The following is a 13,608-nucleotide window of genomic DNA, read 5'->3' on the forward strand; positions in this document are numbered from 1 at the left end:
GAGCACATGCATATCCATGGTGGTATGTCGGGTTGCAGGAAGATACATGTATGTGCCTGGATCTACATTAACCTTATCTGTCTAGACTCCATTTACGTGAATCTTGTACTTGTCCCATATCAGGGAACAAACTAGCCTAAACAAAGGGACTTAATGTCTTTTGTCATTCTGGAATTATCAGCATCTGTATGTTGAAAAGTTTCCATTATTATCAGCTTCCTCGTAAGATTAAAGGACTTTTTTCACTCTTCCTGCTAAGCGTTGCTTTGGCTATTCTGGGCCTCTTGTTTTTCCAAATGAATTTCATGATTGCTTTCTCTATTTCTATGAGGTACATTGTTGAGATTTTAATTGGTAGTATGGCCATTTTGACAATATTAATTATGCCTATCCAAGAACATGAGAGATATTTCCATCTTCTAAGATTTTATTTAATTTCTTTCTTCAGTGTTCTGTAGTTTTCATTGTAGAGGTCTTTCACCTCTTTTGTTAGATTTATTCCTAAATATTTTGTTTTTTGAGGCTATTGTGAATGCAGTAGTTTTCCTAATTTTTCTTTCAGAGGATTCATCATTTGTGAATAGAAGAACTACATTAGATTTATGAGGGTTGATTTTATATACTACTACTTTTGCTAAATTCATTTATTATAGAAGTTTTCTGGTGGAATTTTTTGGATTCTCTAAATATGGAATCATGTCTTCTGCAGATAGTGATAGTTTGAGTTTTTCTTTTCCTATTTTGGTCTGTCTAATTGCTCTGGCTAGAGTTTCAAGGACAAGGTTGAATAGAAGTGGTGAAAGAGGGCATCCCTGTTTTGTTCCTGTCTTTAGAGGGGATGCTTTCAGTTTTTCTCCATTTAGAATGGATGTTGGCCTTGAGCTTAGCATAGATAACATTTACAATGTCGAGGTATGTTTCTACTCACAATACCAGACCTTAAACTATACTGCAGAACAACAGTAACAAAAATGGCATGGTATTGGCATAAAAAAAGACAGGCAGACCAATGATACAGAATAGAAGACATAGAGACAAACCCATATAAATACAGTTACCTCATACTAGACAAAGGAGCCAAAACATACAATGGAGAAAAGATAGCCTCTTCAACAAATGGTGCTGGGAAAAGTAGAAATCCATATGTAGTAAAATTTAATTAAACCCTATCTCTTATCCTGCATAAAACTCAACTCAAAATGTATCAAGGACCTAGAAATTAGACCAGAGACCCGGCACCAAATAAAAGAAAAAGTAGGCCCAAATCTTCATCATGTCAGCCTAGGACCAGACTTCTTATTAATACTCCCAAAGCACAAGAAATAAAAACAAGAATCAATAAATGGGATGGAAGCAAACTAAAAAGCTTTTTCTCAGCAAAGGAAACAATCAATAATGTGAAGAGAAAGACTATAAGTGGAAGAAAATCTTTACCACACGCACTTCAGATAGAGCACTAATCTCCAGAATTTTTAAAGAACGGAAAAAAACTCAACACCAAAAATAAAAATGACCCAATCAATAAATAGACTAAAGAACTGAGCAGACACTTCACAGAAGAAGATATACAATTGATCAACAGATATATGAAAAAATGTTCAACATTGCTAATAATTAGAGAAATGCAAATTAAATCTATCCTAAGATTTCATCTCACTTCAACTAGAATCTCTATTATCAAGAATACAAGCAACAATAGGTATTGGGGAGGATCTGGGGGGAAAATACACTCATACATTGCTGGTGAGATTAAAAATTGGTGCAGCTACTCTGGAAAGCAGTATGGAGAGTCCTTAGAAAACCTGGAATGGAACCACCATTTAACCCACTTCTTGGCTATACCCAAAGGACTTAAAATCAGCATACTGCAGTGACACAGTCACATCAATGTTTACAGCAGCTCAATTCACTATAGCTAGATTGTGGAACCAACCTAGATGCCCTTTGACAGATTAATGGATAAAGAAAGTGTGGTATATATACACAGTGGAATGTTATTCAGCCATAAAGAAGAATAATATTATGGTATTTGCAGATAAATGGATGGAATTGGAGAATATTATGCTAAGTGAAATAAGCCAATCCCCAAAAACCAAAGGCCAAATGTTTTCTCTGATAAGTAGATGTTGATACATAAGGGTGGGGTAGGGGGAAGGGAAGATTGGAGCAACTTTGAATTGTGTAAAGGGAAGTCAGGGGAGGGGAGGGAGCAGGGGGAAGGAAAGACAGTGGAATAAGACAAAATCATTACCCTATGTACACATATGATTAAACAAATGGCATAACTCTACATCATATACAACCAGAGAAATGAAAAGTTGTACTTCTTGTGTACTATGAGTCAAATTGCATTCTATCATGTATAACTAAGTAGAACAAACAATAAAATAAAAAATAAAAAAAATAAAGGTCAATCTTATTTTGTGAATCTTGAAAAAAAAAAAAAGATTAGAGGACCTTAAGGCAGTTCTTTAGTTGTAGACATTTGAATAATGTCTATATCTGATACACTTTAATTGTGAAGTTTAATGTATGTGATATATAAGGATAAAATATATGTGCTATATAAGTTTGTCCCCTGTTTTATATGGATTACAGTAACTACAATGAAATGATAAGGCTAAGTCAATAGTATTTAATAATATTTCATTGCTTCATTGCTATGTGATCTATTTTTTTAAGTGTTAAATCATATAAAATATATAAGGTAAATACTTAATCACCTTATTGTTTAATTTGGGGTCACAAATAGTGAAATAGGCCAGGTAATTTTAAAATGTGCCTAACTTTGAAAATCTTTTTATTAGTTTTATAATTGTTTTTTCCTCTTAGAACTTTCTTACTATAGTCATCTGCATTTTGTGTTAACATAAGACACATACTTCTGAAAGTACAAAATTGTTTCATTTTACATGGTTTGAACTTGAGAAGTTGACCTTTCACAAGTTTTAAGACAATACATTAAATACATGGGACCACCTACCAGTGAAGGATAATAGTCTTACACACTGGTTTTATTGGGTCCTGTAATTTAGACCAAGTTGGAGGGCATGAGGATTATGAAGCCCATGGTGTACAATCAAGGAAATCCTGCTGTCAGAATATATTTATTGCTTAAAGGTTTCAACAGAATGGTCTTAGGTATGACATACAAGAACTAAAAAGATATTGCAAAACAAATATGAAATTTATGGAGAACCAGGTCAAATAATAGGTGTACAATATTTAATTTGGATCTAGTAAAATGTTTCACAAGTTCTGAGACCAGTTATGCCTTGCTCATCTCTGACTCCCAAGTACAGTAACTGCGATCCTGAATGTGTCTCTAAGTTTTTGCTGAATGAATGAATTATAATCAGTTTAGACATTTCATTCTCAAAACATTTGAAAAGTTGCCTATGTCCTCTCTGCTCCATAGGACAACATCCATTAGCAAACCAATGCTTGTCTTCATTTTAAAAGGAAACTTATGTAGCACAAATTATAATTTTTTGTTTTTATTACAAATTATGGATGTTGACTCAAGGCAAAATTATACTTAAAACTTTAGTCAAAAACAGCAATAATGAATAATGACCTAGAATAATTAAAAAGAGGTGCTGTGAAGTTACATAAACTTTATAATCAAATATTGTTAGGTTCAAATTTCACTCTGTAGCTTGGGTGTTTTGTGAAGTTGGATTAATTACTTAATCTTTCTTTCCTCACTTCTCTTTCATTACTTTTGTGAAAATTTACTGAATGAGTGTATATGCAATGCTTTGTGCCTAGTAGGTAAATAATAATTGTAGTTATTGAGTTTTTCTTACTGAGGGTTCTCATTTTTCTAATTTTCAGTGGACTGTACATTTGGGACAGGGACCACATTTTGTTTATTCATCAGCTTACACAGTGCCTGGTATAAGTCAGAACATCATAAATATTTTGAATTAATAAAGAAAATTAATTTTTAAGCAACTATTTGGTGGCTATTCTGCACAATACTACACAAGGTTTTGCACCATACAACATGTACCTGAGGTGTATGTAGACACTATCATGGCAGTCATTAGAAGTGCAGAAATAGGGCATTTTATATCACAGGAATAATTTGTAATGCCTTTGATGAATCAAGGCTTTTTCATGACAATTAAGGAATTCTCAAGAAATGGTATGCTCAAGTAACTACACATTGGATGGAGGTGCTATTATAATGTATTCCCATAGAGCCACATTCTTGATAAGCTACATAGTGATGTTTACCATAGGACATTTTTGTTTTCTTATTCACTTTCAATAACACAAAACTTTAGCTGATGAGTGGACAATGGGTTTTGAAAATTTCACAATAAAATCTCTGAATCCCCTCTGTACTTTGTAATGAGGAAAGCTACCAACAATGAAAAAGGGATTTCTTTCTAATTAAATATTTGAAGTGTCCACCAGAAAGCTTTCATGTGGTAAATATTAGATTTACAACTCCAAAACATATTCAGCATATTCAAATGTCTATCCTCAGAATTAGGAACACCCTGGATTATGTGAAAGTGATTTATACTTTTGAATGAGAATCAGTTTTGCTCATAAGTAGTTATTTCAAAGCATCTCTCTTACTAAACAATTTAACAACTTACCACTTCATGCACATCTCAAAAATATGCTGCATTCTCTGGATTTGGATTCCAATTTGTAACAGATTTTTTTAGGCTTACCGAATCAAAAATTCATTCCAAATATTATAATAGGGTAAGTCTATTGCCAATATATGAAATTATACTTGGAACCAATGTCCCCAAAACTCACATGTTCATTTATGATTTTACTGACAAATCTTTATTTGAAACAAAAATCAAATTACTATGAAGAAGAAACCATTTCCACTGTAAACAAATGAAAAGCTGGGTTGATTTTCAAGCTATATCATTCTCCTTGAGATTATTCAAGGGGTTTTTATACATCATCCTGCTTATAAGAGCACACACTATTTTACACTCATGCTTAGCTTAACACTACATGCTGGAGAAAAATAATGTGGTATTTTCATGGAATGAAGCTTATTTTCCACAAATTAATTTAACCCCCCAAATGTACATTTTATAATAACACTCATTAAGTAGTTATTTTTTATTTAAAAAATTCATTTAGTGTATTTAAAAAATAAAAAATAAAGGTAACTCAAAAGTTTGGGCAAATTGTTTGAAAACTAAAATATTTCTTTTTCCTTTCCTCATCTGTTCTTTGCTATATTCAAAGACGCTATTGAGCTTCTCAATCTTTTTCATGTTTTTCACAAAATGTAACTATGAGAATAGTAATATATGGTATACCCATAGGACCATCTTGGAAATAGTTAATGATATATAAAACAAATTCATTAGATTTTATTTTCCTCTCCAAATTAGAGGATATTGGTCCTGAGGAAGAATTCAAAAAATAAATACACACACACACACATACACACACACACAGAAAACCTGTTCATCTTAGAACTTCGACATTTTAATTGGGATGTGTGGAGTTTTTAATAAAGAATTTTAAACATCCTGAGTCCTGTACACTAAATGAATCTTTTTCATTTCAATTTGTTGATAGTATATATTAAATAAGGGCTAACTTCAAGTCTAATGTTTGTATTGACATTCTTTTCAAAGTTTCAAAATATAAAATATCAGGTCTGAAATGTTCAATTTTTAAATTATGAAAATTAAGGCATGAAATCTATGCACATTCCAAATGAGAACTCTTCTTTTTTGTATCTTTAAAGTTTATATAAGTCACTGGCCTCAAACTTTTCTCCTTATAGCAGTATAAACTGGATAACTTCTAATGTAGATCTTAAGATTAAGGAATGATTTTTATTAAGTTTTGGTTCCATGCTTTTTCTAAAAGATTTTTAATACCAGCCTCATTTTTCTAGTACGATACTTGTAATACATAAATGAATAAATCAGTAGTTAGTGATACTAACAGAAAAACTTGTACAAATGTACTGATTTTGATTTTTATATTGCATTCTTTCATATTAGATGGGAACATTTATTGATAATTTAAAATGTCCTAGTTATGGAGAACTAAAAATGTGGAAATGCTATGATGTTCTACAACAATCACATCATATATGACTTCCAGGTATTCTATCTCCTATAAAAACTTAAGAATCACTGACTTGGCATCCATCATGGCTGTGTCTAAATATGCAAATAAAATTCTAAGCCACTAACAACTGGTCATTCCAATCTTTAATGGCCCATTAACATGGTAGTGTAGAGAGCAAGAGATTATCGTGTCAGTCCTGGCTCTTGTACTTCCAACTCCAAGGCACACAACAGATAAGACTCTATTTCAAATGACTAATCCATGTAGATTATTTGTCATTATGTTCAATAATATTAAATTACCTAAAACACTACTAACTGCCATTCAGATTGCTGATGTCTTAGAGGTATACAAATATCAAGTAAGAGAGCACAGTTGCTTAAAGATTTGCTAACTTCCTTTGTTCATTTTAAACCACAGACCAATGACCTTTCCACATAACATTCAATTTTCATTTCTTATAACCATAAAAAATAATAATAAACTGACATTACAAAACATATTTTCTTTTCTCATCTAAGTTTTATTTTATTATTTTTTGCTCTCACTCCACTGCCCTGTCTGAAGTCCCACTTCCTGCAAACTACTGCCCACTTCTAATTTTTATTGATAATATAGCCCTGTGAAATTTAAAAAAAAAATGGTAGTAATCACAGTGAACTGAAGATTCAGGAGAACTTCCTTTGATCCCTAGATCTGTTTTTAAATAAATTACATGATTAGGTAAATCCAAATGTCAATTTCCTCAAAAAGAAAATAGAAAAAATAATGTCTCAAAAGACTGCCACAAAGATTAAAATAAAATGATATTGATGGGAATTGTAAACTATAAAGTATTATATTCCAATGTATGCTAATATTACTATGATTTTCATAATCTTTATATTATAGCACATTTCTAAAAATTTTGGACTCCTCTTTTGGACACAAAACAGTATTCTGAACAGAATTGTAATAGATAATTCTGCCAAGTAAAGTAACAGGATGAGGCAAACATTTGGATTTGCCTTTTCTGTCTTGGCAATTCTCTTAAAAATTAGTTTATTAACAAATATGCAAGATTCTCATTAGAATTTTTATATATCTGCGTTAAGATGCTCAGTCATATTTTTGAAATATGGTATTTTATACATGTTTAGCCATGCTTTTTTCTTTCAACCACTGCCATTAAAATAATTTTTTCATACTGAAATTATTAAACTGTCAGCTATTTTGTATATAAGTTTTGTTGGCCTCTAGCAATGATGTAAATTAATTCTAGCTAATAAACCTAGTATCATTCATGAATGGACTTAATGGTTCTCAAAGTTCTATTTTTATGCACCTGATATCAGCCCAAATGGTGCTCTTAAATTGCTTCACTTCCAAGATATTTCCCATGTTAAGAACTTCAGATACATGACATATACACAACAATCTGGTATTCACTATTCACCATTCACCTAGAAAATCTTGTTTTGCAGGTGAATTAGGCTTCCATTAGGAATTAGTATAAGCCATAATGACTAATCTTTCATAATACATTTGTTTATTTTTTTCTGAAAAGTTAGACTGTATACTTCCTTGATGCTAAAATCATATAAAACATTTCTTGCTGGCTTTGATTTTTTCTGTGCTTAGCTTAACACAGTACATGCACTATAATAGAGTGTCTCTTGAGCCTTTACCAAAAAATTAACTTAAAACATGTCAAAATAAATTAGGATATTTCATCTTCATTTTTGATTGTTTTCAGCACTGAGTCTTCTCCCAAAATTTTACATAGTTCATTGAGTCTCTGTTGCATTTTGGGAATTCCGGCTAGCTGAGATTCTAGCTTTTGTTTTTCTTCACTCAGTGTTAAACGGATAGCAGTATCCAATTGTTCAAAACGCCAACCTCCTTCACCATCAAATTGTAATAAATGAGTATGGTATTTCCTGCATAATTAAAATGAAATAATATTATTAGCCATAAATGTGAAAAGTCATTTTAGTTAGAGGTTTGTAATTCTAACTGATATGCAAAGGTAAATTTCAAGTAAAGGTGCCTATGTTACATTTAATTTTCAAGGATACCTCAAAAAGTTAGATAATTGTAATTTTTTTCCAATCCAAAGTTTCAATCTATAGGAAGTTTTTTTTTTTTTTACTGATTTTTATCATTCTTTCATGTTCTGAGTATATGTGAATTAAAAGGAAGACTATGCTGTTGTAGGTGTTAATTGATCTTCATAACCTTTTTTGGCTCCTGAATAAATAATAAAGCATTCTCAGAATGGAAGTAAGAAAAGGAAACTGGAGAAAAAAAGTAAAATTTTAAAATATCATCAAAGAAAAACTTCTTGGAAAATAAAATACAATAGGAATTAATGAATAATCCATCTTGTTGTGGTAGTTCTACATAATTAAAAATATCTCAATAATCGAAGTTTAGAAACACTTTTTAAAAGTTGAATTCTTTGACAGAAATATTTTAAAAAATATTTCCATGTCTTCTTATAATCACTTTTATCTTGGCCTAATTACATATTTAGGAATTTCACAGCAGTACAGGATTATTATTGACGAGATAAGAGACAATGCATCTTCTCCTAAGGGGAGTCTGAAATCACTAGTCTCTGGGATTTGTGGGGATTGTGTGGAGAGACTACATTTAGCAGAGTTGATTCCCATAACTGAGTCACCAGCATTTTGTCAATTTGCATAACTGGCCCACATTTCTCCAGTTTTGCTGTCTTTCTTTATAGTTTTTCTTATTGTTTCCTATTTAACTCTCATCAATTTTCATTTCCCATAACTAGCAGTCCTTTTCAATCAGTTCCTTTATTCAAAATTAAGATAAAATTTATGTCATAAATTCATCTTTTATGTAAAATTCATTGATTTTTAGTATATTCACAAGCTCATGCAACCATCACCATTATGTACATCCAGAACGTTTTCTTCACCACCCCCCAAAGAAACTCCATACCCATTAGCAGTACCCTGTATTCCCCTTCCACCCAGCATTTTACCAAGCACTAATTTCTTTTCTGTCTTTATGGATTTCTCTATTCTGAATATTTCATATATATGGAATCATAGAGTATGTCACCCTTAACACTGGCTTCTTTCACTTATCAAAATGATGCCAGTTGTAGCATGTATCACTACTTCATTCACTTTTATGGCTAAATTATATTCCATTGTACAGTATCATACAGTTTATTTCTCCTTCAAGTAATGAACATTTGGGTTCTACGGTCCCCAGTTGTTTAGAATATTTTTTTAGTTGTAGATGGACACCATCTACACCTCATTTATTTATTTATTTATTTTTAGTCGGTGCTGAAGATAGAACCCAGCGCCTCACATGTGTTAGGTAAGCACTCAACCACTAAGCCCAACCCCAAACCCTGCCCCCAATCTTTTGCTGTACTGGGGATTGAATCCAGGGCCTCATGCATGCTAGCGAGAGTTCTACCATTGAGATATATTCTCAGCTCCCACGCCTTTTGATTGGACATTTGTAACATGCTGTAATTACAAGAGAAAATTTAACTAGGTTAAAATATAGCTAATAGAGTAAAGTCACCATCAAGCTGAAAGTTTAATTTCATCTATTTTATTATGTATGACACAGATTAATTTTTTCATGTATTTTAGGTTCTTAACCTCCCACCAGATGGGATCATATCAAAATTAAATTGAAAACAATGTATTTCTAAGTTAAGGGGGGAAATTCAAAAAGTCTTCTACTAAAATATGAAAGTCAAAACCAAAGTATTGGAAAAACAAAAGAAGGATGACATATAATATGAAAGAAAAGTAATGGTAGAAAGTTCATTTTGTTATATGTAAAAACAAATTCCATCATGGTGTATACCTCTAATGCACCAATAAAAAATGTTGAATAGAAAAAGTTCATTTTGTTTATTTCATTCTCAACTTTCCTTGTTTTTTTCTAGCCTTAGATTCACAACCAGGAGTAATTTTAGAATGTGGTCATTCATGTATTGGGCAAGTTCTATCTTCAATGTATAATATAGTTTTAACTCATCACTCTGGTCCTACAACATTACTTGATTTCTTCATGGCAGGAACAAGTAGTTCAGTTGTTTCATGCCCTGAGATTCAAAGGCATATTCTATTTTATGAGCTAAAATAATATAGTTGAAGTGATTTTTAAAACACTGCTATTTTAGCTGAGACTCTTTGGAGATAATCTGTAGGCTTCCTTCATAAATATGATAAAGTAAAGAAATCAAAGAATTTAATAAGTTTTTAATTTTTTTACTTCTTTTAGACATTAGTATTGATTTTAATCTTTAAGATTAATAATTACCATTTTTTTGTTATGGGGAAAATATAATATGTTATTTCTTAATTCTGAAATCTTTTTAGGGAAAATAAGTATTTTACTTTCCCTGGGAGAAAATATAATCAGAAATGACAAACTTCTACAACCTAAAATGGCTAAACTCATTCACAGAGAACTAACATGATGTTTAATTTTATGAAGAAATGTACTGTGGGTAGCTACAATTAAAAATAATGTTTTTCTTGTTAAAAAACATAACATTAAAGATTTTATTTGCATAAAGAACTATTATTTCCTTCAAATGAAAAAAAATGGCTGACTATGCTTCTAATACCTCTTTAGGTTATTTGAGTAAGGAACTGAAACATAGGATAACATAATAAAGCCATTGATAGAGATCAGAAAAACACCAGGACTAAGAAATAACTGTATTATTCCAACATGTGGTCAATTTGGGAGCCTGTGTGGAAATTTTAGGTTTCTGCCAAAAGGGTTCAAGAATGCTGGTCTGGCTCTGGGTCGTCCTCAATTCAGAGGATTTGAAGGCAAAAATCAGAGTAAATTGTGGTACTTTTTTCCATAGTAAAATGTTCAGCAAAGTCGTTTTTTAAGAAACAAGAAAAAACATCTATTACAGATTAGTTAGCAATGGAAACACTTACCAAAGAGAAGGCCTGTGTGTTATAGACAATAAAGATATTCCAGCCCCTTTCGCAGCCTGAAATATCTTTCCTTCAACATCAATGCTGACAGCACTGGTACATTCATCCAGCAATGCATACTTTGGTCTTTAAAAAAAAACACAAATAAATTACTTTCCTATATGGACTATAAATCTTTCTTTGGACAATACAATTTATATTGCTAACACCTTCAAAGAAGCAAAAGAATATGGCATTATTAAAGGTTGTAAGTGATAAAGCAAAAATGTAGTTATTTTTTTCTACTTGGACCAGAATATGACATTCTCCTTAAATAAAAGCAGGCTTTCTGATACCTGTTCACAATACAATAAACTTTTTTTGTTATGCAGATGAATGAATCATGTACATGAGGCATAAGAAAGATGAGGCAGGTTTCCAAGTGCATTTTCCTGCAGAAGGCAGGTTCATTCTTGGTGACAAGGGTCTGACTAATTACATGCAAAGTACACTTAACAGTAGTTAATTATTAAACAGGTCACAGTCCTGTTAGCAAAGATTTAATGAGAAAATTATTTTATCAGAAATGTGAATACCTAAGCATTACTAATAGAATTTCATCATTACAAAACTGTGCAAGAGTAAATGTGCCTACTTGCAAATTTAGAGCATATGTTTAGTTTCATAATGTTGGGATAATGCTTCAGGATCAAATTCTTAGGGGGTAAAGTCAGTAAATATTTTTCTGGTATACTCAACAAATTTTTTGTAGCTCAATTTTTACTTTGGTAATATGTGTGTAGATTTAGAGACATCCTCTCACTTTGTCACTGTTTCTACCTATTTATCCTTCTCCCTTTTTTCCATGCCCTTCCTATTATCCTTTCCTCCTTTCCCCATCTTCTTTCTATCCTGTCTTGGATTTCAGGTGTGTATTTGGTATCTAGTAACATGATTTAGCTTAGTTAATGGGACTAAAGCCAATTCCTACTATACTATTCATTTTGAGGTTGAAAATCAGTTATAAGAATTTGCCAGGAGAATTTCCCTAAGGAAGACATTTTTAAATAAATTACAAAGCTAATAAAAAGCATGTAATTATAGTAATTTCTTATTCAGCATAAATAATTACTTAGCACTACAAGTTACTTTTCTAAGATGTCTTTGCTTATTAATAGGATACTGCTTCCTGTTCCAGGGCAGGTACTTAAGTCTAATAGAGGAGTCAAGGCAATTTTAATGCCTTATTGAACTCTAAAACTGTTTGCTGCCCAAAGAACTAAAACTACTGCAGCTTCCCCAAAATGACATCAATGGAAGTAGCTTCGCTTTTTGTTATGGTTCAAGCATTACTTCTTTACCTGAATTGATCATTGTTCAGTCAACTATTTTACTTAAACAGAAAAGGAGAAGAAAAGAAAATATAAAAAAGAGAGGTTTGGAAAAAAATTTTGTTGTATAAGTTTCTTTTTAGTAACAATTTTGTACTGTATTTTGTCTTATTTTTCAGAGTGCTTTGAGCTAAACAGAGATGTGATTCCATTTTAGAATTAGAAAAAGTATACATTTTATATTCTGTTGTCATAGCAACCTTTAGTCTAGCAGATGTAAGATAAATCACACAGTTTTATTTCCTTGGCAGAATTGGGGGTGGTGCAGTTAAATATACCAAGCGATAGATCTGGAATCTGGTATTGTGGTATCTAAATAAAGCATTAGATAATATAATTTCTCTGATTTTCCTTCCTTTTTCTCTTGGTTTATCATTAGTACAATAGGACTTATGAAGTACCTAATTCATCTCCCTCAAGACAGTAATTCTTGGTTTATTCCTCAAACATTAAAATCCTCTCAGAAAGTGTATACCACTATAAGACTTAGTATTTTCTGCCAAAGTTCTCTACTTTAGCTAGCTCCAGTCTTGCATATTATAATCCAAAACTTATTGTTAATCCTCTGAGATTGAAAGGATCTAGGTAGTTCCTCAATATTATACTTTCCTTTCACTGGATTTAATTCTATAATTCCTTCTATCTTTTACCAAATTATGCTGCTTTTTGAATATTTGTCTTCATTGATCTCCCTATGGTTCACAAAGTTTTCCCTCTCTTGATATACTTGTGACTTGATCTTTATTCATTATAACATTATATGCAAAATATTTTATGTATACAAATATTAGCTATTTATTTCAAATTATAGGTACTTGAAATCTCTGTAGGTTAACATTCTTTATTAATGCCTCTTGCCCTTTATTGCAAGGTTTGTCTTGTTAACACAATAAAACTGTGAGAAATTTATGGTCACATTTTACATTCTATCATATTACATTTCACTAACTATGTGGATGATCATATTACTGAATATTTATGGACCAGACCCAAACAGATTCAGGGTGATTAGGGGTAACAGCTGGTCATAAATGTCAAGCTGCAAAGTTTACTTTTGAATCAGAAAGGGGCATTACAAAATCACTTCACTAAAAATTATGAGTTAGCAAAATCTGGTTCATACTTTTTAGCTCACCATATTCTTACACTAGCTATGTACATTTTTACAAATATAATTTTACAAATATAATTCTATTAATTCTACAATGAATTATTTTTCT

The 13,608-nt window shown here is 31.5% G+C and overlaps 1 protein-coding gene across 1 annotated transcript in view; it reads right to left on the minus strand.

Moving 5' to 3' along the window:
• Positions 1-5,150: 5,150 nt before the first annotated feature.
• Positions 5,151-13,608, minus strand: part of ABCD2 (ATP binding cassette subfamily D member 2) — a 50,532-nt gene continuing 42,074 nt past the window's right edge. The window contains exons 9-10 of the mRNA XM_079139364.1: positions 11,019-11,144; positions 5,151-7,994 (exon numbers count right to left, since the gene is read on the minus strand). Coding sequence (XP_078995490.1) covers positions 7,775-7,994; positions 11,019-11,144 — 346 coding nt within the window. The 3' untranslated portion in view covers positions 5,151-7,774. The remainder of the gene's footprint in view (positions 7,995-11,018; positions 11,145-13,608) is intronic.

This window comes from Sciurus vulgaris (genome assembly GCF_902686455.1).
Source record: "Sciurus vulgaris genome assembly, chromosome: 5".
Lineage (NCBI taxonomy): Eukaryota > Metazoa > Chordata > Mammalia > Rodentia > Sciuridae > Sciurus > Sciurus vulgaris.